Below are 26,937 nucleotides of genomic sequence, written 5' to 3' on the forward strand. Positions count from 1 at the left end.
TTATAGGGGGAAAGACTTACAAGATGAACTCAGGAGACGGTACCATCAACCTTAAACCTGCACCATGTCACTACAACTATGGTCTAGTAGTTTCTTTTTTTTTTTCACTTACAAGTTAGGTCTTAGTTCAATTTTCAAGAATAACAAGTTTCACTGCACATTATTATGACTTATCGATTTGGTGACTTAGCCTAAATTCTTCACCCTTTAATATAAAATATCATTTTATCAAAAAGCTGAAACAAATGCAAGCATAAGTCAATGCTCCAAAGTTTGATTTGATTCCGTTGTTTGAATTCAAAGCATGCCATGAAATTGGCTTCTCTTATGTCGAAATTACATATTATAATAGCTCGAAAAACGATGTCAACTCATTCAACATTGTTTTTAGTTATTCAAACAATTGTTGTTCATGATATTTAAATTTAGTATTTCATCTAACTAAGAAATATTTAAATTTAGTATTTCATCTAACTAAGAAAAAACGAATGCTGTTCATGATATTTAAATTTAGAATATCACTAGACCAAATGGCTTATGCCAATCAAGCGAACATGCAATAGTCCAATTTCAAAGGTCAGAGAAATTATAATTTAAAACAGCGAATATACATGTACGATCTAGCCACGCTATAAAAAACAGTGAAGGAATAAAACAAAGCAAGCAACTCTCACTCTCAAAGATTGGCTGGAAGAGTCCGCAATAAGGAGAAAACTGCATGCATGACTCGGCTGGGCCGCTGGGATTACTGTTGATTTGGATGCTTTGGATTCCTGCAGCTTGCAAATAATTACAAGAACTTGTTCATAAAATGTGACTCCTTGACGAGGAATTGAGGCACACTCCATGCCTGACTGCTCCTTCAGTGACCCACATGGCCAATAACAAGACAAAATTTGACCTGGTGTGAAAGAACCATGCACGACAGAGACTAAAAAAAAAAAAGGTCGTACCCAGTGCACAAGGCTCCCGCTTTAGGCAGGGTCTGGGAGAGGTAAATGTCGGCTAGCCTTACCCCCATTTATGGAGAGGCTGCTCCCAAGTCTCGAACCCGAGACCTACAGCTCACGACAGAGACTATGTAACGAAAATGAAATGGTCCTCCGTTCATAAATCATAAGTCGCTTATTGGTAGATATAGGTTATAGCCAGTGGAGGTGTGACTTCGAACAACTTGATTTGATTCAATTATATAGAAAGGATGAAGGGACACCTGCTATACTTACTGATTAATTTGTTTTTTTGTCAACCGTGTATATATAGGTTGTATTTGAAATCCATATATCGACATGTCAATTATAATAAATCAGTCAATATTGATATAGAGGAATACATATACATGAGGATTGACAAAAATATTATTTATCTAGTTTTGTTATTCACTACCCTCTTGTCACACGCGTAGGCATGTGACAATTGGTCTTTGTATGTTAAATTAAAGTTTTATTTTTTTAAAATAATTTTTTACAAAATAAATTAAAAATTTTAAGTTTTCTCTCTCTCTCTCTCTCTCTCTCTCTCTCTCTCTCTATATATATATATATATATATATATATATTATTAAAGATATTTTTGAAAATAAATTAGAAGTTAAACATAAGCCACCCACTAACGTGGAGTTTTGTTATTTGTTGAATTATTTTAACTCCTTTTAATTCAATTGTAATTTTAAAATTCTTAAGGAGCAATTTATGGTATTTTGAATATTTCACCATTTTAGGGTGCTACATTTATATATACTAGTATGTTGCCACACGCACATGCCGAGACAATTGGCCTTTAATATATTTTTTATTTAAATAATTAATTTATATTTTATTAAAAAAATTATTAAAAAAAGAAAGAAATTAAGCAAAAATTTGAAACCACCCACAAACGTGAGAGTTTTTTTTTCTATATTTTAAATTTTAAATTCATTCAAATTTGAAATGTGGTGAATTATACTAACTCCTTTTGGTTCAAATGTAATTTTTGAAATTCTTAAAGGGCAATTTATGGTATTTTAAATGTTTCATCATTTTAGGATGCTCACTTTATATATAGAGAGTTGCTAGACCTACTTCATTCTCTTATTTCCCCACCTATTTTATAATCTCACCCACCATAAAAAGTTAAAAAATTGAAATGTTATTTTCCCACCCACTATTATTCCTAAAATAACCCTCAATATATATATACACACATAGTGGAAATCTTTAAGGGAAGGGATCCCTATTTTTTTTTATTTTATAAAAATGGGGATTAGTTGTGGGGTCCACACTACATTGAACTTTAATGATCTGAACCATTTATTTTTCAAGTTTCACCTCATAAATCATCCTTGCAAAATATTAGGCAAATCAAAAATGTTTAAGACATCTAATTGAGTTCAAAGAAATTAACGAATACTTGTTATATAAGAAACAATGTAATTTTATCTTGATAATTAAATAAGCAAATGATTTCGGATTGAATTGAATTTTTGTAAGGATAATCTATGAATCGAGACTTACAAAATAGATGGTTCAGATCGTTGAAGTGTAGAGTGAGCCTCACACCTAATCCCCATTTAAAAAAAAAATGGGAATCGGTTTACATAAAGGGCCTGCACACAGACATGTATATATAAAATACGCATATGAACAGACATAAACCAATCGACCATGGCAGCTCCAAGTGACTTGCACTATTGACCAAAACCCTAACTAATTATAATATTGTAGGCAAAAGTTAAATATTAAATCATAGCCAGAGAGGTATGCAAATTCAAATGAAAAACCACAGAGCTATGCAAATTTAAATGAAAAGTTTGATAGCGATAAATTCAATTATACGGTTGTGACAAATTCAAATGATTAACACATAAAATTAATCTTCTACCTCTTCAAATTCTACTTCTTCCATAAAACATCACCTTCTACATCTTCAATAAAAACGTCATCTTCTAAATTCATTCTTTTTGCTTTCTACAAATGAAAAGAGATGGGAAGATGAGTTAGGGTTTAAGGTAGACAAATCGTCAAAACAGAGTACGAGAGTTATCACGCCCAAACTTTTCTTTAAAAAAAATAACACAAAAGAGGGTAAGTAGTCATTTTACAAATGGATAAATATGTAATAAAAAAATTCATTCAAAGATAGGTGGGAAGATAAGACATTAGGGTGGGATATATAGATATTATATTAGCTAATATGACCAATATTATGTCAACTAATTAAGGAATTATAACTCTATCCCACACTCATGACAGTCCTAATGTGTGAACCAAATGCCTTAGCATTGAAGATATAACTCTAATGTTTTTGTTAATACCATAACTCTAACGTTAACACACCTTCAAAGTGGGAAACGTGTCTATTGAACTTAGAAAAACTTAAAGGCCTTGTTTGGTATAGATGATTGTATTGGAATGGATAAGTCAATAGTTTTAATGTAAAACGTAAAAGGTCTTAATGAGAATTATGGCCAACTTGGAGGTAGGAGAGGAATTTTTTATTTATTTTAATTAAAAAACAATATTATTTACATTAAGGGGTAGGAAAATGTGCTAAGTCTCACAATGGGCTAGCAATAATGTGGTTCAAATTCACCTTTGGCGAAAATCAAACCTAAGACCTCTCATTTACAAGTAAAGAGAAATACCATTAGACTGTAGTACTAAGTGGCGATCGGAGAGGAATTATTCAAGAAGAATACTCATTCATTCCAATCATTTATAAAATTGAGAAGTATCCTCCGTGTCTAATTACCTCAATATAAAGTTTGCTCGACAAACATGTCGTCGGGCATATGTTTAAAACCAAAATAAAAAATATATAAAGTTTGCTCAACGAAATTATTCGCCGGGCTAATTTTTTCATTTGTTTTAAAAAAAATTCATTTTCGAAACAATATTAATAGTAAATAACTATTTAGTTCTAATTATAGTAATTTAAAAAGCTAAAATCAATGACAATTTTTAAATTTATTTAATTACATTCAAAATAAAATTCTTCGTACAATTATGTTACAAAAACTAAAATAATAAACCTAAGCAACTTGGGTACGTGGGTGCTGAGGTGGCTAGGGGAATGGCGCCTAAAGGTTGCTCGGGGATTCAAGAATGCGAATGCTAGAAGCAGACAAGTATTGGGCTATCCCCGCAATGTAAAGGCTCACTGATTCTCAGTCACGCGTAGTAGTTTCTTGCTCACGAGCAGCTTTTTCTCCCAATCGCGCCCCGCTTCTTCTCTTTGCCGTGCTACCTCCATCTTATTCTCTTTAGCGTGCTAGTTCCACCTCCACCTGCTACAGTCTAGAAGATGATTTGATCGAAGGATGAGAGCTTGCTGAACAAAAAAACCCACTGATGTCCTGAACCTGACCCGCTCCTAGGCAGCTGAGTTTCTTGCCTTTCCATCACCCAAACTCATCCATCAACAACTGTAGAGACACCTTGATCAGGTGTCAGCTCCTCCATAGGCATGTATGTTGCTGCTAGTAAGGGTGGGTCCAAAAAATTGAAAAACCGAAAAAAATCAGACCAAACACTGAACCAAAACTAAAAAAACTGAAAAAAAAAATGGAAAAAAATGAAAACCGAATTGAACCGAACTTTATTGGTTCGGTTTCAGTTTTGGAGGTTCGAAAACCAAACCTAACCAAATCTTTTTACACTTAAGGAATCCCTTTAGAGTAGGAAGAAGATGATGGGAGGATAGACCAAGCATGTCATATGTGGTTTTGTTTTTGTGATTTCTCATTTTCTTATTATTAGTGTGCCAATGCAAGCCTCTTTTCCAAATCCATATTAAAAAAAAAAATCAGGTTTTATAAAATAAAAAAAGGAAACCGAATCGAAACAAAACCAAACAAAATCTAACTGAAAAAAACAACCGAACAAAAAAAAAAGGAACCGAATCGAATTGAACCAAACTTTCGATTTGGTTCAGTTTTGGCAAAAAACCGAACCCCTAGCTACTAGGAGAGGTTGACGAGGTACTCGTCCTTTTTCTATGTCATAGAAGTCTACAACAAAAAAGAGAGAAACCAATTAAGATTACTGATCATAATTTCAACCATTTTTATTATAATAAAATTTAAACTTAAAACGTAAAACGAAATACTTACAAAAATGTCGTCTGCAACCTGGTTACCAAAATTGGAAGGTGTCTCCCCCAAACCTCCACTTCCAGGAAATGCAAACCACTCATCCGCTATTCCTCATCGTGGTAAGATAAGAGTCGAGAACTAAAATAATGAAGGTATGACTTCTTTTCCCAATTGCCTTTATTTGTCGCTGATTTTTTCTATAAATTAAAAAAAATTAATTAAACTTAACTAAAAGAATTGAAAAACTAAACTAAAATTAAAATATAAATAAAACTTACCTTAAATTTTTCACTTGAAACTGAGTGCACATCCATTGCCACTCACGTATCCTCTCCCGAAATTCTACAGGTGGATTAGTAAAAGCTACATTAGGAGGTGCACAATTCTTGTAGCAACAGTGCAGCTCATACTTCAACCCCTTATACCGCTCCCTCCACACCCACCCTAGGCAGTCAGTATTCCATTGTCCTCCATGTTGATCTCGAAGTTGGCTTGAAATGCCAAAAAAAAAAAAAAAAAACCAAAAAATCAGTTAAAACCACATTAAATAACTAAAGTTAAAGATATTAATAAATTAAAAAAGTTGTACACTTGCCAAAATCTGTCTTAGCATCTCGGCACTAACCTGTTGACTTTATTACTCGTTCATTGATGATTTGGGATCGAGAGGTAATCGAATGGGATCCAAGCCTGTGATACAGGGGTGATTTGGTTGCTTGCTAACCCTTTACAGATCCCCTGGACTCTTCGGACTGGTGGAGAGCTCTTTGGTCATGGGCTAAGGCTTCCACAAGCTCATGCTTGTGGTTGTGAGGCTGACTAGCAGATCGGAATACCAGCTCGGTTTGCACAAAACTGTCAAGGCTGGCTATTGACTTAGTAATGAGAGCCTGGGTGACATTGTCGTCAGGTCAAGTTGACTAGCTTTGCCCGACCATCTGGATATTTCGTCGAGTCAAGTTGTTTTACTTAACCAAAATTTTGAATTTTTTGAAATATTTGCCGATTTACGTAATGAATGATTAGGGTAATGAACATGTGTCAAAATTTTAAAAGGTTTTACTCGACGAACCATCTATCGGGTAAGGGTTTAAAATGTTATAAGCCCATCACCTTGTTCTTTCTTCTTCATTGCGCCATTCTCACTCTTGCTCTTAGTGCTCTCACTCTTGCTCCTACTTCTCGTTATCTACCCAGACCTGTCATATGTAAAATCAATGCCTACATCATGGAGATAGCTCACTGTAAATCAGACACTCGGGTAAGTTGCGAAACTCGAGTGAGTGACAATAATACAAGTATGTGATATTCAATTAAACAGACCATCGATCACAATCTATAAACATCCAGTATAGAATCATGCTTTATGGAATCATTATCAAGTCACTGGAAACTCCGAAGCAGTTACCCAGACATCCAACGGTTTTTCTAATTCAAATCACAAGATTCTCAAAAACCATCGATCATACGAACATTAAAAACTAAGGCTAGATGGACCCAGTTCGGCCAAAGCCTACATAAGTAACCAAAGAGGAAGTGACCCCCCAAAGCGAATTAACCAAGCAGCGCCATCCCTAAGAAAGTAACCAAGTATGCAGTGACTCCTCAATGCGAATTAACCAAGCAGAGTCACTCCTACATTTGTTAGGAAGTGATCACCCAATGTGGATTAACCAAGCATGATCACTCCTAAGCATACATGGTCATAAGGATCGCCCAACGCGGATTAACCAAGCACGGTCCATATATAGTACAGTCCCCCAATGCGGATTAACCAAGCACGGTCCATATATAGTACAGTCCCCCAATGCGGATGCAGGACCACTAATGAAACCCAAGATGGATACGATTCTGGATCATTACTCAACAGAATTGCAGAGTATGAGGGATTTCGGACCATTTCTCAACGGAATCCGAGTGGATACGATTCCGGATCACCACTCAACGGAATCGCGAAAGGCCAACAACCATATATACAATAGCTCAAAGAAATGAGACAAGCACAAGTTACCTAATTTACAAAAGCTCAACCAAGGGAAATAAGACACAAATACTAAATTTAGAACGAATCAACAAAGTAGGAGATGAAACCATATCGAAGCAACAAATCCCCATCACCACGGGTTAATGGTCTACCACTAGTCCTCACATTTCATCACAACTTGCCAATCAAACCAATCAAACCATATTTTAATATATACATGTCAAATCTCATTTCATAAACTTAAATCAATGGCTAAACATTAAAAATAACAATTCAATAGAAAACATATTTATAAAACCAAGTCATATCCACATAGGATAACAATTACGAAAACAGGGTAATCACCAATATCACATATATTAAGGTCACCTGAGGTCCACACTAACGCACTCTAGCATGGAATTGAAGGCATCAAGCTCTATCACCGCCAAAAACAAAGCACAACTCCACATTTAGATTTCTCTCGATAAATTCACATACCCAAAACTCTCATAAGTCTCCCACAACGACATTTAATGAGAATCAAACCGTTGATCAAAGGTATGGTCCATGATCTTACATCACTTGCTCTGTAAGATCCAACAACTAGATTTTCACTAGTAAGTTCCTAAGGTCCTTAAACAATCTCTACAATAGCATACTAAAAATTTGGTGTCAACTCAATGGTAAAGATCGTCAATTGCTAGAATATTCAAGTTGCGGACCTTATCAAAACTATACTCAACCAACAACATTTCATAAATCGAATGTCACACATCGGAAAATTCAACTTTTTCCAAAAATTATCAAATTATACAAGAATGAAGGCTCAATAAGTAGAGCAAACTTTATACCTATGGCCGAGTCCAATTTGGCCGGGAAGGCCCTCAAATTGGCTTGCACCCACCGAAAACCCTAAGGTGGGTGTTCTTCAATTCAGCTTCCTTGGTGTTCCAACGCCCCAACCACCAGTTGGGTCTTGTTCCTGGGTCCAAGGGAAGTTGATTGAGGGTGATGGTGAATGGTGATACTCGCCGGAATGACGAATCATCGTTGAGAACCCCCAGGTTCTCCTGTGGAGTTCTACCAGAAATTGGCCTTAAAAACCCTTGATTTTGAGCAAATTTGGTAAATGAGAGGTTGTGTAACAAGTTGCAGGTGGTGGAAGGGTGAGAATGGCCTGAAATTTGGTGAAGATTGGCTGGAATTTGGCCAGGTTAGAGCCGGTTTTGTGAAAGAGCACATGTTGACCAAAATGGGGAAAAAGAAAATGTCCCTTTCCCTTATTGGTCCTTTCTCTCCCTTAAAAAAAAAATCTGATTGGTCCCCTTTTTAAACTAACTTGACCTTTAACCCACATGTGGGAATTAAATAATTCCCACAATCTATAGTTCACAACTTCAAACATCCGTAACTATACCGTTATAACTCGGACTCACAAACGGTTTTCGCCTATGCATTCGTGGGTTCGAGATTTATTTAAAAATACTATTTAAAACTTCGAAAAGTCAACGAAAGATAAAGATTGATTACGAAAATTCAAACCCGATAAATATTCGATTTAATTTCCAAAATTTACGGAATTAAAATTAAGTAATAAAAATGACGTAAACGTGAAATACGAACTTAAATTACGAGATACTTAATGAATAGTGAAATTCCGGAGACAGGATTTTATAGTAGGAGAGACACCTCCCTACCATCCTTAGGAGTTAAAACACTTGTTGACTCATGAGTGCGGTACCCTCATCTGCAATAAATGCCTTATAGATGCCGATTCCTGGATTATGCATAGAGCGTCGATTCGTGCCGAGATGAACCACCAGCTTTCGATAAATGTACAAATACTTGCTCAATTTAATAATATTTTTTAAAATTAATTTTTTGTCGTTTTAAACCAACTCTTTGATTTTTTATTTGCTCCACAAGTACTATGAGACTTGTCTGACGCCTGAGGCAGCACTTGTAGACCCTCCCCAAGAGTTATTGGAGAGGGTACGAGTGGACGTGGCTTTAATTCATTTTAAGAGTGAAAATTATCAGGTAATGAAATTTAGTTTTTATTTTTTATAATTTTTTACTTAAGTTAAACAAATAGTTTAGTTTTTATTTTAATGTAATTTTTTTACTTAAGTTAAACAAATATTTTAGCTTTTATTTTAATGTAATTTTTTTACTCAAGTTAAACAAATATTTTGTAATGGACAGAAAAAATCAGCGACAAATATAGAAAACCAAGACAAGAAGCCGTACGATCACCATTTCGGTTCTCGACCCCCTACCTTGCTGGGTCGGCGAGAGGTTGGGGAAAAGTTCCTGGTGCCGGTGATTTGGGGGGAGAGCCATGCTAATCATGGCAATGAGGTTGCGGACGAAAATTTATGTAAGTGTATTTTGGTATTTTTTATTTATAATTTCATTACAATAATCATGGTTTTAATTATAATCGATAATCTAACTTTGTATTCTTTGGGTTTCTTTTTATAGGTTTCTATGGTATAGAAGAAGGCTGAGTACGTCGCCAATCTCTCCCATAATCATCCTGACGTGCCTGCGGAGGAGCTAACACTGGATCTAGATGTGTCTTTTCATGTGCTGATGGACAAGGTTGGGTGAAGGAAGGGCAATGAATTATGCGGCCTAGCAGCCGTCCTAAGAGCCGTCCTAGCTGTAAATATTATTTTCCATTTTTACAATATTTTTTAAAAATGTTTGATTTTAATATTTTTATTTTTCTCCTTTTTATTGTTAAAATTAAATATTATTTTAATTTAATAAATTTTTCATCGACTGAACTGTCGTCGCTCAAATCTCATATTACTACTCTTCTGTCGGGATAAGCTCACCCCACTATATAATTATTTCCTATCGAACGAGGTACTTTCCTTCGAGTAAGAAGAATCATGTCCGTTAAATACATGCATTGCCGACAGCGGTCTTTGTCGGTTAAATATTAACTTACCGGACGGACTTTTTAATCCGTCGTATAAAACTCCGCGTGATGGATTTTGCCCGACTATTTTTGTCTGACGAACCTCTATCAGTTTAGTATTACGGTGACAAATTGCCGTTGAGCCTATGACGTTTTTCCGTCCGGCAAAATGTTTTTTCCTGTAGTGTTCCTACAAAAGTCATTTGAATTAGACATCGTTTAGTCATCCAAATTTATAGAACAGATAGAACGGTATGAGTATCAAGTAACATAGGAACCGTCATTTTATTTGATACATTTGAATAACTATAAACAATCTCCGATTCGAATAATTCTTATAAGAATGATCTTCAAATGAAGATTTATAAGCTGAACAATTCTAATTGTAAGTCATGTATGATAAAAATACGTTATTTGAGAATGGTAGAATATGTGCATTTCCAATATTAATGTGGGGAACAAATTATCCTTTGTCCAAAAGTGCACATCGAATATTCTTCAACGTAAGTGAGATATACTCTGAACATGATTATCCTCGAGATGGTAAAACTTGGTAGTGCAATATGCAATCAGTAATTGTGAACATATATATGTGGTTGAGGTTCTACCATATATAGGTTGACATGCAGATGAAAAGAATGAAAATCATGCATGAAAATGGGGAAGCAAAATATAGCGACACACATACCGTAATTAATTAATTGTCTTGTCGCATTCTATATGTCAAATTGCATGCGTATGCAGGGGAAGAGTTCGAACACGTACGTCCATGTATGGGAGAAGAGAACCATATATATAGCTTAATTTAAATCCGACGTAATTAGCTAACTATATATACGTTATAATTAAGATATATATGGGGGATTCATGAATCTATGAGTCTCTGAATCTATATCTGAATACGCTGTAACTAAGATATATACGAGGAGGGTTATTCATGAATGTGTGGACGTGAATGTGATCTCCTCTCGCACGCAATAGGGTTGAATTTACATTCTGCTTCTTGTAGTCAAATGGCCGGTATCCATAGCTTTCGTTGACCTTCAAATGGTTAATATTATAAAATTATAATATATAACAAAATGTATGCATATATACAAATTAACAAATGTAAATTGGATTGGAGTGTAACTAACCAATACACCAAACATGTTCTAGTCGCTCATCATTTGATCTTAATTCAATGGTGGTACCATTCAACTCTTTTGTTGTTTATTTTTTTTTCTGCGGTTAGGTTAATATCGAACAGTGAATGACCATGATTTTTTTGGACATTAGAGTTAACGAGAACAGGGATTCCTAATCAATATATGAACGAGGAATTATGAATTAATTAAGGGACCTACGTAATTGAAGAAAAGGGGGCAAATGGTCCATGGCAATGTCTTCTGGAATGGTCTAACGTGAGCATCATGTTAGTTGTCAGCATGGAATACGTCTCCCATGGTCCCCCAACTGTAAATGTATATCTTGCTTACAGAGAGCTCGCTGGGTGTGGTTGGGGGGGACTTAAACGAGAGTTTCACGTGCCCTAATAACCCCCTCTCCACTACAAACCACGTGGCTACTATCACATGTTCTTTAATTATTTCCATCTTCATCGTATTCTATCTGTGTTCATGTCCTTTCCATCTTGCGTTTTTTGCTAGCTAGCCAGCAATGGCTAATACGAGATTAAGTAAATTGATTTGGTCGTTTAAAACACTAATAGTTGATTAGATTATTTGGGAATTGAAGTATCTGGTCATATCTTAATTGTCGTCCCATAACCATGCTTCAATCCAGCAAAGTGGACCAACCTTAATTAGTTTTCACATATTTGCATCAATCAGATCATTTTAGCCAAATGAGAGACCAGACTTCACGTATGGTTCTAAATGCATGGGTAATAATCTTAATTAGCTTGGACTATAATGCAAGGATTATTGATTACATACATGATCAATTTCAAAGCATTACAGTGGACGCTAATGAAAAAAAATAATTGTTATTAGAATCCAACAAACATTGTCAAGATATGTAAATTTAAACTTTATTTATAAAAAGAACGAGCTTTAGTGAAACAATGTGATAGTCATATCTTCATCCATTATGCCAAGATATTCATCGTCTGTGAAAAGTGAATGCATGGAACAGTGTGATGATCTTTTAAGGGTTCCTCAAATAAGTTGATAAGAGGTATTCTCTTTATGCCCACTCAGACCACTCTGTGAGGGATTTTTTAGTGTAACCGGTATACGGAATGGTACACTACGTGTTATTATATAAATGGTGGGAAATGTATGCTAAAAAGTTAATAACTTAAAAAATAAATTTATCACCACTTCTATTAAAACACGTGGTATACCACTTGTGTTCCCGTCACAATAAAAAATTTATCCTCTACAATGTACTTTCGGATTCCCGAACTGTTTGGTAGTCTTTTGGTCTTCCCCTAACGATATTGCAATTTTTTCTAAAATTCAAAGCCTCACAATTTAATTTTTGTTTGTTTTCTTTTGGATATTTTGGATCTAGGTCCAGAAACGTAAGTTGTTTTTAGAATGAGTCTAGCTATCCAATTACATGCCTTGATACCAATTTTGTCCTTTCAATTAAAAATGTTTTAATATTTTAATTTTTATATCATTTATTCAGCTTTGGAATATTTAAATATTCAAATTAAAGTATTATCTGGTAACTACCTACTATATATGAAGAGAAAAGATGTCTACCTACAAAACTGATATAATATAATAGTTAACTAAAAGAAATAAAAACATAATATACCTACAAGCTAGACACATTAATTTGTGATGCATGTTGATTATAAAACAAAATCTAGCATATATGTGTACATAAATACAATTAACATATAATATAGGTTGATTATAAAAATTAAAAAATCTATGAATAGGTTTAGAGCAAGAAGAAGAACAAGAAACAACAAAAAAGAAAAAAAGAAATAAGAAGAAATAATTAAAGAGATAATTAGGAAAAAAATCAATTTTTATTATCAGTCTATTTTTTTTTTTTTATAATAGAAAGCGATATAGTCATTAATCAAACTCATGAAGAGTACATAAATCTTGGAAGAGAAGCTCCTGAATAATGATAAGAGGCTCCTCAAACCAGACTAAGTTATTGCCACTAGACAAAGCAAACTTGGCAAGATGGTGTGCAACACCATTTCATAAGCGGTTAGCATGGATACATCTCACCATAGGGAAATTGGATGCCAGCTGCAGGACGTCCTCCGCAATCATACCAAGCACAAAGGCGTCAGAAAAAGTGATTGAGTGTTGTAATAACCTTCAAACAGTCGTTCTCCACCACCACCTATTGGAAACCCTACTGCTGAGCCAACTGCAAGCCAAACCTAATTGCATACATCTCAAGGATCAGAACTGAGACAATGCCTGGGTACTGTTGCACCCTTGCCGTCAAGTGTCATCCCCTCCAGTCCCGAATCACTACCCCTACCCCACCGAGCTTATCTCGATCTCTCAGTGCCCCGTCAGTGTTAAGCTTGACCCACCATTGGGAAGGGGGAGCCGACCATGGGGAAGGGAGACCACCCGTCCTAGTTGTTTTCGTATTAGCCTCCTAAAACACCAACAACCATGATGACACCTGCTGCTCAACAACCATGGGTGGGACGTTGGATCCCTTCCACACCGGTGCATTCCTTTCGAGCCAAATACCCCACAACACCATCGTTCAAGCATCTCCAACATCCACTCTTTTAACAGAAAAGAATAGCCCCTAAACCTTCTCAGGCCTAACGGAGAACTAAACCATACTGCTCTGGAAAATGAACAAGTAAAAAGGACATGTTCCGCAACCTCCTCCTCTCCCTGACATATCCCACACTCCGACTCCACCCTCACACCTTTCTTCGTAAGATTCACTTTAGTGGGAAGAATGTTATGGCACACCCTCCAAGTGAAGTTTTTCACTTTAGGTGGGATATTAGCCTTCCAAAGATGCTTCCATAGTTTTGCATAAGCACTAGCATTGGAAGAAGAGGAAGCATTACTATCTGTAGACTGGAGCCATTGCTGAGCCACCCAATACCCACTCTTTATGGAAAAACGTCCCCGTTCACCATAGTGCCAAACTAACATGTCTGCCGAGCACGAAAGCTAAGCGGGATAGAAAGAATGAGAGATACCTCTTATGGGCTAAATAATTCCGATAGCAAATTGGTACGCCACGCCCTTGTGGAAGTATCAATCAACTCTTCAACTTTCATATGAACCTGCTTTGGATGAGGCATTTAGAGGACCTTGAAAGTGCTAGGTCTTGGCAACCACCTATCCATCCAAACCTGAATCTGCCGCCCGTCTCTTACCACCCACCTCGAACCCTTTACCAACACTTCTCGAGCCCTAACAATGCTCTCCCAGCAATACGACGACGATGAGGGTGCCTTCGGTTCCCAAAATGAAGAAATCGGGAAGTACCTTGCCTTAAAGATTTGTGCTATTAGTGACGAGGGATGGTGAATGACCATCCACCCTGGCTTTGCCAACACCGCCATATTAAACGCATAGAGGTCATGGAAGCCTAACCCACCTTCACCTTTAGGTTTACACATTTTATCCTAAGAACGGCAATGAATTTTTCTATCTTCTGATCCATTCCCCCACCAAAACCGTGCCATAAGTTGATGCAACTTATCACAAAAAGTCTTCGAGAGCAGAAAACAATTCATGGCATACGTAGGAAGAGATTGGGCAACCACCTTTGTAAGAAGTTCCTTCCCTGCATGGCTTAGAAGCTTGCTTTTCCACCTATTCAAGCGTTGTGCCACTCTCTCCTTAATATACGAAAACGTTTACTTTTTATCCTTCCCCACACAAGTCAACAAACCTAGGTATCTCTCATACCGCTCCACTAACTGAACCCCCAAAAAGCCTGCTAACATTCCTTGATCAAATGAACTCACATGAGAGTAGATATCAAAGATCCGTTGAATCACCACACATTCATCCACATTTTCTTTTCCAAAAGGAAACTATCATCCGCAAATAGAAGGTGATGAATTGAATGAGCATCACCACACAACTGAATGCCACTCAAAGCCCCATCTTGCTCCTCTTTGGCAATAAGCACTGATAAACCTTCAACACACAATAGGAATAAATATGGTGACAATGGATCTCCTTGCTGGAGTCCCCGGGTCGGCAATATATAACCACATGGCTAACCATTGACCAAGAAAGAGTATGACAAAGATGTAACACAAGTCATCCCTATCTTAATCCATTCGCCAGCAAATCCCAACTTCTCCATCATAACCTCCAGGAATCTCCATTCAACTCGATCATATGCTTTACTAAGATCAAGTTTAAGAGCAAAGAAGCCATCCCGACCATTTATCTTATTATGCAAAAAGTGCCCAATTTCCACCGCCACCAAAGAGTTATCAGAGATAAGCCTCCTTGGCATAAAAGCACTTTGATTTGGCGAGATAATCGTTACCATCATACCCTTAAGGCGATTTGCAATCACTTTAGCTCCAATTTTATAAAGCATGTTACACAAACTAATAGGGCGTAGCTAAGACATATCATGTGGCTCATTAACTTTAGGAACCAACACCACATGGGTAAAACACATTTCTTTGCCAAAATACCCAGACTACAAGAAAGACCTAACCGCCTCGACAACATCCAACCCAACCACATGCCAAAATTGTTGATAAAAGAGTGGGGACATACCATCTGGCCCTGGAGATTTGGATGGGTGCATTTGGAACACCGCCATTCTAATCTCCTCAACGGAATATGGCTATAACAACAGATATTCATCTCTGGGGTAACACGACGTGAAACTGCCCCCAGTACCTCCTGCAACGCATTATTAAGAACTTCTTGCATCTTAACAATCATTTGAAAGTAGCTCACCACCATGTCATTTATCCCTTCCCGTGAATCATACCACACCCCATACTCCCCCCGTAACCCTTTTATTGTATTCTTCCTTTGTTTATTCGAAGCACGAGTATGGAAAACCTTCATATTTCGATCCCCTTCCTTGAGCCACTGAGTCCGTGCCTTCTGTCTCCAATACGTTTATTCTCAGCCAAGCAAAGTATCAAGCTCATGCATTAACACTCCTCAACCTTCAATAAGGTTCAGCGATGAAGGATGTTCGAATAACACGCCTAGTTTGTCCCTTACCTTCGCAATCTCCAATTTAGTATTCCCAAAAGTAGAGCGCTGCCATTCGAGCAAAGCCACCCTAGTGGCTCTAATCTTGTCACAAACCTGCACTAAGGTCGTCCCCCTTCGCAGCATATTCCACATAGTTGCTATAGTTTCCTCATAACTAGCTTTAAGCAACCACATCTCCTCAAAGCGGAATCGACGAGGCTTCCGAGAAACACCACCCACCGAGTCTTGAATCTCCACCACAATAGGTAAATGATCCGATTTGGATGGATTAAGGTGACAAATCCGAAAGCAGGGAAACAAACTGATCCAGGATTGTGTGGCAAGCGCACCTCATCCTCTCTATTATCCATCCATGTGTAATCACTACCAACAAACCTTACATCCACCAACTGGAACTCATGCACCACTTGACGAAAACCATGCATTTGACTCTCCTTCCATCCCGCCCCTCCAAGCTGCTCCAAAGCACTGAGCACCTCATTAAAATCTCCCACACACAACGATCAAAGTGAGTATTGTTGACTTAATGTAGCCAATAATGCCCAGGACAGATGGCAATCAACAATATTCGGATACCTGTAGAACCCTGTAAACCGCCACTAATCCGTCCAAACCTATACTCAGCATCAATATGATTCGGGGATGAAAACTGAACCACTAACTCGACTTCCTCCTTCCAAAGCAAGCACAGATCCCCTGACCTTCCGTTACTTGCCACCATAACTGAATTTTGGAACCCCAATCCACCTCTCTTAATCTCCATAGCTTGAGAACTACATTTGGTTTCACAAAGGAAGACCAAAAGAGGATGTTGTCACTGGATAATTTCCAGCAACGCTTGAACTGCACGAGAGTCCCCCAACCCCCGGCAGTTCCAACTTAGGCAATTCATTGTGAACGGTGGGGTTGTTAGCCGACAAATCCCACCGATGAACTAGAGCACCCCTTCTTAGAACCAATAGAAACCTCGTCTCTAGCATGAGAATCCCTATCTCTGCACCTTTTATTGCCCGCTACCAACCGTTCCCCTAACTCCAAGGTAACGAGCCCCCTCAAGTTAGGAACTGCCACAAGTAACGCACCACCCTCACGCACCACATCATTTGAGAAAGACCCAAACCGTCGGAGGGGATCCTCTAGTGGAAAAACACCACCCAACCACATTCGATACCTTGCATTATCCCCCTCGCCACCTCCACCCTGAAAACACCTCCTGCTCCGAGAGCTACCTCGCTCCAAGTTCTTCCTGACCCTCAATATCCTGCTTATCCCAAGTCTCGTTAAAGATGTTATAATTCTTATCATTAAAGAAATAATCCTAAACTTAAGAGATTGGACTTATTTTAATAAAGTAGATTATTCTTAATTATGCCTAAAAAAGTTTGACTCTCATCAAGTTTTCTCTTTTTTTTTTAGATATTCCATGTTTGTCTTTTCTTTTTTTTCTTTTTTTTTTGCTATAACTAAATAGTTTAATAGTTTTAATTTGATTTTTTTTTTGTAAGAATGATCTTTAAATAAAGACTAACAATATAACTATATATATATATATATATATATATGTACAAAAGAATCAAAGTCTACAGTTCTTCATGCGATTGAAATGGACTTTCTGTTTTCTTTTATGGTGAAATGTAGTGGAACCTTATTTTACAACATATTTGTCCAACTAGGTCTCCACCCGTTGGGAATATCACAATGAAAATTGCAAATTTGAAAAGTAAAAAAAGGCATTATTCTGTTTATTTTCAGGAGATGATGTAATTTTGGGTCTAACTGATAGATATAAATTTTAAGTTTTACATTTTTTTACATCTTCCGATCTAGATGGTTAATTTACATCATTTAAACTTGCTCACTGAATTTTTTTTCCAGCAGAAGGGAAATTTATATATACTATACATACCTATATACAACCAAGACCATAAATGCTTATAAGGGTGTTAAACCTTCATATATGATAGCCAATATTAGGGTTACTTCATAGTTGTTTCTATAAACGTGAGTCGATATTTAGGGAAAAAAAAAGGAATGTAAAATATTGTAAATATTAGGAGTCCTTAGTAGGTAGGATATTGTTTGTGTCCTTTATTTGTTTCCTTATGGAACAAGGATTGTATATGTATATATTTCAATGAAGTAATACAATGAAAATTACCTCATAAAATTCTATTTGGCATCAGAGCCAAGCTGACGTAATCCTAGAAACTATAAAACAAAATTTTTCTTCCGCTGCTGTGTTCAGTCAACTTGGTTCATGCACTATTGTTGAATAAATCTGTCAGGCTATGTATCCTGGTATTGCAGAGCAGTGTCTTACTGCTGTCGTGAAGGTTTTATTGCACAACTTAGGTTTTGTGATTCTTTCCTTCTTCTCTGTAAGTCGCGATGGCAAATATAAGAGATGACTCAACCTTGAAGTTGGAAGGTGGTTTCCGCACACCAACCAACAACCCGGTAGTGAGTCTCATTGTGATTCAGAACGATGCATCGGCTGTATCAAGCACCGTGAAGTTTAATGGATCAAATTATCTTATTTGGTCCAAGGTATTGGAGATGCACATTGCTAGACATGGTAAAAAGGGCTTCGTGACAGGGAGCACCGAGGAACCTGCTAAGGATAATGCTAAATATGAGATATGGGAGATAGGGAATGCAATAGTAAAAGGGTGGTTGATCAATTCCATGGAACCTGTTATTATGGGATTTTTTATTCACCTGTGTACAGTTAAAGAAGTTTGGGAAAAGCTGGCTTGGACCTATTATGATGGTTCAGATATTTCTCAAATTTATGAATTGAAGGTCAAATCATTCAGACTTCGTCAAGAAGGCTGGTCGGTTGGTGTGTATTACGCTGACCTCAAGTCCGTGTGGCAAGAGTTAGATCAATGGAGACCAATTAAGATGGGATGTGCTACAGATCTCAAGACAATTTAGGAAGAGATTCCAATCGATTGTGTGTATACTTTTTTGGTAGGTTTGGATGAAATATTTGATAAAGTACGTAATGATATTTTATGTACTCAACCCTTACCATCTATTGATGGGGTGTTTTCTGTTGTTAGGCGTGAAACACACCTACATGCCACTATGATGAGTAGGAGTAACAACCAATGAGGGTTGTCGTCCGTGGCCATGATCTCTTGGCCACCTGCACCCATCCATCCTTCTAATGCTTCTAATCAATTTTTAAATTCTCATCCTTTTTCCTGAGAAAATAAAGATGATTTGAAGTGTACCTTCTATTGTGAGACTCGTCATACTAAAGAAACATGTTTCACTGTTTCACCAAGCATAGGGTGCCTGAGTGGTTTCCAGAATATAAGAAGAAGTTGCGTGCCAAGGAACGTGGAACAGCGGGAACCAGTGGAGGTTGTTCTTGCCGCTGCTACACCAACAGCCAAAGGAGCCAAGCCTAGTTCTAGTGATCTTAGTCAAACTTTGTTGACTTGTACTACTCAGGGTGACTTGTCTGGTACTACGGGACGTGTTCTTTTAGCCTCCAAAACTGAGCAACATACATGTTGGATTCTGGTGCAACAGATCACATAATGTATGATAAAAATATGTTTCAATATATGACCACAACTTACAGGAAAATCATAGCAACTGCCAACGGTACCCTTGCACCCGTGTGTGGCGCAGGCACCGTGCATCTCACCTCATCTCTCCCTTTGCATCGTTGCTTGCTTGTTCCCTTTTTCTCCCATCATTTATTATCAATAACACAAGTTACTAAACAATGGGATTGTGTTGTTCTACTGTATCCGTCCTTTTGTCTACTTCAGGATATTCAGACCAAGGAGATAATTGGACGTGGAACTAAGAAAGAGGAGTTGTACTATGTGGATGACGTCGTTCCTAGTAGAGCTAATGCGGTTCGAGTGTCTCGTGCTAGTAATTTACAAGAAGTATGGTTATTGCATCATCAGTTAGGGCATGCATCTTTTGGGTATTTACGACATATGTTGCCTAGTCTATTTAGTGGAATAAATGAATGAAACTTACATTGTGAAGTATGTTTTCTTGCTAAAAGCCATCGTGCTTCGTTTCCTCCTAGTCTAAATAAAAGGTCTTTGCCCTTTGAACTTGTACACTCGGATGTTTGGGGGCCTTCTCCAGATGTTACTTCTTCTGGCATTAAATGGTTTGTTACATTGTATGACCTGGCTATATGTGTTAAAAAATAAAAGTGATGTTGGTATGGTATTTAGATCTTTCTCTCAGATGATTCAGACACAATATTCGTCTGTGATTAAAGTTTTATGCTCAGATAATGGTGGTGAGTATATTAATTTAGCATTGTCAGAGTTTCTTTGTGATCGAGGCATTCTCCATGAAATGACCTATCCTCATACCCCACAACAAAATAGGGTTGCTGAGAGGAAAAATCACCATATCTTAGAAATGGCATGTGCTCTACTTCTTGGAGCCTCTGTTCCTAAGGTGTTTTGGCCTGAAGTTATCACTTATGCAGTATATGTGATTAATCGTATGTCGTCTCAGGTTCTCGAATTTCGAACACCTCTTCAAGTCCTCACTCAACATGCTCTAGTGGTGTCTACTAATACTCTCACTCCTCGAATATTTGGGTGTGTGGCTTATGTGCACATTCAGAAAATTCATCGCACTAAGTTGGATCCGTGTGCCCTACGGTGTGTGTTTGTGGGTTTTTTGCCTCAACAAAAAGGATATAAATGTTATCACCATGAGACCTGACATATGTATGTCACCATGGATATAACCTCTCTCTCTAGTTCCCTAGTGTCGCCCAATATGTCTTTTCTAAATATACCTGAGGTAAATGTTGTTGATGATTATATAACTAATCCAAATAATAATGTAAGTGCGTATCAGTTGCCACCGAGACACAATTGATGTGTGCCACCTGACAGGTTTTCTTCGAAAGGGAAGGTGAAGTATCCAATAGCCAACTATGTCTCATCCAATGGTCTTGCACCGGAGTGCCGAACTTTGGTGGACAATATGGAGTTAGTTCGAGTACCAACCCATGTGGAGGAAGCTATAAAGGATTCAAAGTGGGCAAAAGCAATGGATGAGGAAATGTTGGCGTTGCAGAAAAATAATACATGGGAGGGGACCGTGTTACCCAAAGGAAAAAAGATGGTTGGATGCCAGTGGGTATTTACAGTTAAATACAAAGTTGATGTATCAATTGACAGGTACAAAGCAAGGTTGGTAACTAAAGGATACACCCAGACATATGGTGTAGATTACTAGGAAACGTTCTCTCCAGTTGCCAAGATGAATACGATACGTGTTCTGATTTCTTTAGCTGCCAATATGGACTAGCCATTAAAACAGTTCGATGTAAAGAATGCTTTTCTCCATGGGAATTTGGAGGAAGAAGTATATATGGATTTCCTCCCGGGTAGAGTGCTGATGGAAATAACGGAGTATGTCGGTTGCGTAAGTCACTTTATGGACTTAACCAATCGCCTCGTGCGTGGTTTGATAGGTTTACTTAGGTTATGAAAAAGAATGGGTATTGTCATAGTCATTCTGATCACACGTTGTTTGTGAAATGGAAACAAAATAAGGTGACAACCTTAATCATCCATGTAGATGACATGATTATAAGCAGGGATGATTTTGATGAAATTTCGAAGTTGTAGGAAAATCTTGCAGCTGAGTTCAAAATGAAGAACCTAGGAGATTTTAAGTACCTTCTTGGGGTTGAAGTTGCTCGCTCTTCTGAAGGTATCGTCTTGTCTCAACGTAAATATGTCCTAGATTTATTAAAAGAAAGGAAGATTATATTCACACACTCCAAATTACTTCTCCCACACCCTTTTAATTTTTTAATATTTTTCTATCAAGTGTTAGTGGTGTGTAGAAAATATTAAAAAATTAAAAAGGTGTGGGAGAAGTAATTTGGGGTGTGTGAATATAATCTCTCAAAAGAAATTGGTATGTTAGGGTGTAAGCTGGTAGACACTCCAATTGTTGAAAAGCATCATTTATGTTTGGATCTGAATCAGAAATCAGTTGATAAGGGTAGTTATCAGAGACTTGTAGGAAGACTAATTTATTTAGCTCATACATGTCCGGATATTGCCTATACTATGAGTGTAGTGAGTCAGTTTATGCATTCACCGAGCGTAGATCATATGCGTATCCTAGCATATTTGAAGTCTGGGCTAGGGAAAGGAGTTTTGTATGAGAAGCACGAGCATTTGAAGATTGAGGGATTCACAGATGCTGATTGGGCAAGTAATGTAAGTGATAAGCAGTTTACTTCTGGTATTTTACCTTTGTAGGAGGAAATCTGGTTACATGGTGAAATAAGAAACAAAAGGGGCATGGCTCACGACATTTGTGAGATTCTTTGGCTTCGGAAACTTCTTTGGGGGTCTTGGGTTTAAGCTGAATGAGACTATGAAACTATATTGTGATAACAAGTCCGCGAGAGATATATATAGCTGATAATCCAGTGCAGCATGATAGGACAAAACATGTAGAGGTTGATCAACATTTTATTAAAGAGAAGCTTAAGAAGAAGATTGTGTCAATACCGTTTGTGAACTCGGATGAGCAACTTGCAGATATTCCTACTCATGCGTTGTGTAGTCAGAAGTTTGATGACTCACTAGTCAAATTGAGCATGTGTGATATCTTTGTACCAACTTGAGGGGGAGTTTAAACGTGAGTCGGTATTTAGGGAAAAAAAGGAAAGTAAAATATTGTAAATACTAGGAGTCCTTATTAGGTTGGATATTGTTTGTTTCCTTTATTTGTTTCCTTATGGAGCAAAGGATTGTATATGTATATATTTCAATGAAGTAATACAATGAAAATTACCCCGTAAAATACGGTTGTTTCTTTGATATTGACCGACCTACCTAGGCTTCTAATAGGAAGCCATCAACCCCAGAGAGGATCAGTGCAGCTATATGCCACAGTGAGGTGTCACTAACTTCTCTTGATTCAAATCTGGGAGCCAGTGAATGAAGCGGCCCATCACCATCGCCTACTTACTCAGCCTTGTTACGTACTAATTAATTGCTTCAATCAAATACAAATTTAAAAAGAGATCAACTGTCTCTCTTAATCACTTTAATTAACCAAAGAAATGCATTTGTTAAGTGGGTTTTGAACTTTATTACTTCCTGTCGCGACAACTATTAAGACTTTTAATCTATGCGAATTACAATGGGAAGTAAAACTGAGAAATCAGGTAGCACAAACAAAGGGCGGACTATGGGTTAGAAGTTGTTAAGAATAATAATTGTTGTTTGCTTTTATAAAATCGTAATCCAACCATCACTTTATATTTTCAACCTAATTAAGTATTTTTATTTATTTTTTATTTTTATGTTATAGCTTTAACAATGCATTTCAAAGTTTGAAAAGCACACCCGATCACCGCCGTCCAAGAGGCAAGACATTATCATGAAAATACGACTACCAAAGATTTGCTGCTCAAGTTTGGTAGTCCAATTAGGATGCCCCACTCATGAATTATAAAAATTGATCAATTTTCGGTTGTTCAATCACGATTTGCATCTCAATTTTCGGAAGTCCAACCAATGGGCAGCGTATTAGGAGAGAAAAGAAAATATTAATAAAGGATTTGAAAGATGGTTTAGATTTTGGCGATAATACAGTTTTTTATGCAAACAATAATACTAAGTTAGTTGGAATAACAGAAAACAAAACCAGATTTAAGGTATTTGGTAATAAAATCATTTATAAACAACCACACCATTTTGATTTTGAATTGCGTCTGTATACCATATACTCATTATATATTGAGCTCGTTAAATAAAATATTTGATTTCTAAAAAAAATGGACCCCCTAAATAAAGTATTTGGATTCTAGATATAATATCTCTTTCTTTTTGTTATTATATTTTCAATATAATTATTAGTTCGGTGATAGATATTAGTTATTTGGTTTTCAGTGTATGGAGATTAGTTGTTTAATTTGTGTATAATTATTCTTCATTTGTTTTTGTTAAATGTAATTTTTTTTTTCAAAAATTTATTTGTAATTGGTATCTCTGGATTTTACTAACTAGTTTGTGTGTTTTCTTTATAATGCTAAACTGCTAATTGCTTGAAAACTTTATAGTTGCATGCATATTCTAGTTTTGAAGTAAGGTATGAAACTAGTATTTTAGATGCAATGGGTAAGTTGATGATATAAATGAGTCATCTTTTGAAAGTCTTCTTTTTAATTTATCTGATAATAGTTTGTCACAAGACTCGTTTGGAAGTACTTTTAAAATGACTGAAAGCACTTTTGGTGAAATTGATTTTGGTTCCAAAAGCGTGCTTTTTGGAAGAAGCATCAGGTATTTGCTTCTATACTTCTTGTAGAAAGCACTTTAAGTGCTTTTCCATGATGCACTTGAATTTTTATTGAAGATTGGTTTCAAAAACATTTTCACTAAAAGCGCTTTCAAACATTTTAAAAACACTTCCAAACGAACCCATAATAGAAGGAAATTTATAGTACCTTTTTTATTAATTCATAAATAATCTAATGTTAAATCCTTTGAAAGTATATAGTGTATATAATTTCATGGAATCATAATTAACAGAAGTATTGAGATGAATACATTGATGGGAGAATGGGCCTTGCATCAAACTATAAGTTGGGTTATTCCCTATATTATTGATTGATTTTATGGTGGATCCTCAAATTTGTCATGATATCATAGCAAGTTGACCCATGTGTAATAGTGAACAACACCATGCAACAATCCTCGCAACCAGTAGTGGCCCTTGTAGCGAGGCAATAACCCTTGCAGCCGGTAGCAGTGTGCGGCAGTCAATGCCATGGCAGTGCAGCACGAAGAAGCAGCCATAACAGTGCAACACGTAGAAAGCAGTGCAGCAAGGCAGCAGCGGTGCAACAACAAGCAATGCAGTGTACAATAGTGGCAAAAATGCAACTGGCAATGCAAACATTAGCGAGTGAGCCGACAAGCAATGCGAACATTAACGTGACATAAGATGGATTTCGGTCATCCAAGGTTATTTAGGCCATCTCCAACCGAAGGAAGCAAGAGGGCTTGTTTTAGCCCTTTGGCCCTCCAAGAATATAATATTTTAATGAATAGTGCAAGGCTATATTTCTTACCATATCCAACCAAGGGGCCAAAGAACCATAGGCCAAACATAGCCCTGTGACAAAAAATCATCTCCAACCGAGGTCCAAAGAGTCATAGGGCCAAACATAATTTATTATTTTAATTGAATTACTATGGTTACTTAAATTAAATTACCTCAATAATTTTATGTTATGGATTGTCAATAATTTTCATGTTGTTAAATGTTTTAAAAAATGTTGTTTAAATTTCATATTGTTAATTTTTTTTATGTTGTTTAATGTTACTTAATGTTATTTAATGTTGTTTAATATTGTTTAATGTTGTTTCATGTTACTTAATGTCACTTAATGTTGTTTAATGACTTAGGAAGTTATAGGAAAAAAATAGAATTTTTAATTTTTTTTTAATTTTGTAAAATAAAAAAATTAAATATGATGTCAACATGTGGCTTGGCCCAAGGCTGGCTTGTTGGCGAGGTTGGGCCAACCAGTTGGCCCTTTGGCCCTTTTTTGTCCAATGGGGCCCACAAGCCTTTTGGCCTAGCCCTCGGTTGGAGACAGTTTTCGGTCTATTTTCGGCCCTCTAGCCCTCTGGACTATTTGGTTGGAGATGGCTTTAGACCCCAAAAACTGCGTTTTAGAAAATTTACAAACTTTTCATTTTTGTCCGATCCACTTTCATTACCCTCCCTAGAGCTTCCCTACATTCGCAGAGTAGTTTTGAGTCATTACACTTTATAATTCACCACATTCCCGAAGGAAGAACTAAGTCTAATAAAGCTTTATGGAGCCAAATAGGTAAAGTGTGTGCATCTCTGCCAAAGGAAAATAGAAGCCTTCAAATCACAAGTCTAAAAGAAGAGGAGAGGCTTCAAATTAAATTACAAGTCCGTCTCATAGGGTCCTCATATGCCTATTCATTCATTTCATATTAACGGTGGTAGCCTAAATAAGCACGAAAGCGTTCACTTTGAGAGGCTTTAAACCATAAGTTTGTGAACCATGTTTCATAGCTCACACTTGTGTTCTTCATCAAGTTCATGGAGAATTACCAAGCACAACAAATACATGTGTTGGTTCATCCACATTAAAGTCGAAGATTGCCCGCCACATGAAACTCCTGGTGGTCCCATTCATTCAAGATCAAACCTCGACGACCCCTAAAGAAATTATAAGTCTAATTCAAGACCAAGAGTACACCACCCTTGAATAAAATTCGCTCTAGAGGAATGAAGTAAATCCAAACCTTTGGAGGAAACCAGAAAGCTCTTTGCCCAAAGAAAACATTATAATTCTTCATCAAGCTTGTGGAGATTCAACAAGCACAAAAAAAAAAAAAAAAAAAAAACACATACCGATTCGTCCACCATCACGTGAAACTCTTCATGGTCCCGTTTCATTCAAGACAAGCCTCGATGGCCCTTGAAGAAACTTTCAGCCCAATTATAGATCAAGCCTCAATGGTCTTGCATCGACATCTATGTTGAGAGACTTCAAAGCATACTGATCAAAATACATTCACTATGTGGAGGGACTTCAAAACGCACATTCTACACGTGACAAGCACATATATACACCATGCCTTGAAATGGGGTCATTCGTAGACATCAAAATTTTAGTGAAGTAAATGTTTACCAACACAATAAAATCTTGACGTGCTAGGGCTTACTTGGCATGCACCATGTGTCTCACAAATCGTACAAATAGCATGTAGCTTATCAAAACTAGACG

At 36.9% G+C, this 26,937-nt stretch overlaps 2 protein-coding genes and 2 long non-coding RNA genes across 4 annotated transcripts; 2 read left to right on the forward strand and 2 right to left on the reverse strand.

Moving 5' to 3' along the window:
- Positions 1-3,920: 3,920 nt before the first annotated feature.
- LOC114821658 (uncharacterized) lies at positions 3,921-6,229 on the reverse strand. Its single transcript, XR_003769355.2, has 4 exons — positions 5,697-6,229; positions 5,350-5,562; positions 5,090-5,268; positions 3,921-4,453 (listed from the first exon to the last, which is right to left on the reverse strand). It is a non-coding gene; the product is annotated as an uncharacterized lncRNA (long non-coding RNA).
- Positions 6,230-7,162: 933 nt separating this feature from the next.
- LOC139192606 (uncharacterized) lies at positions 7,163-9,829 on the forward strand. The gene is made up of 3 exons (XR_011576821.1): positions 7,163-9,077; positions 9,243-9,417; positions 9,522-9,829. It is a non-coding gene; the product is annotated as an uncharacterized lncRNA (long non-coding RNA).
- Positions 9,830-14,925: 5,096 nt separating this feature from the next.
- LOC139191831 (uncharacterized) lies at positions 14,926-16,890 on the reverse strand. Its single transcript, XM_070812855.1, has 6 exons — positions 16,704-16,890; positions 16,457-16,614; positions 16,134-16,358; positions 15,672-16,010; positions 15,159-15,510; positions 14,926-15,071 (listed from the first exon to the last, which is right to left on the reverse strand). Exons 1-6 carry the CDS (start codon positions 16,888-16,890, stop codon positions 14,926-14,928), a joined length of 1,407 nt encoding a protein of 468 aa, XP_070668956.1.
- Positions 16,891-18,515: 1,625 nt separating this feature from the next.
- LOC114821364 (uncharacterized) lies at positions 18,516-19,064 on the forward strand. Its single transcript, XM_029093443.2, has one exon. It carries the CDS (start codon positions 18,516-18,518, stop codon positions 19,062-19,064), a length of 549 nt encoding a protein of 182 aa, XP_028949276.2.
- Positions 19,065-26,937: the final 7,873 nt, after the last annotated feature.

The sequence above is a fragment of the Malus domestica genome, chromosome 15 (assembly GCF_042453785.1).
Source record: "Malus domestica chromosome 15, GDT2T_hap1".
Taxonomy (NCBI): domain Eukaryota; kingdom Viridiplantae; phylum Streptophyta; class Magnoliopsida; order Rosales; family Rosaceae; genus Malus; species Malus domestica.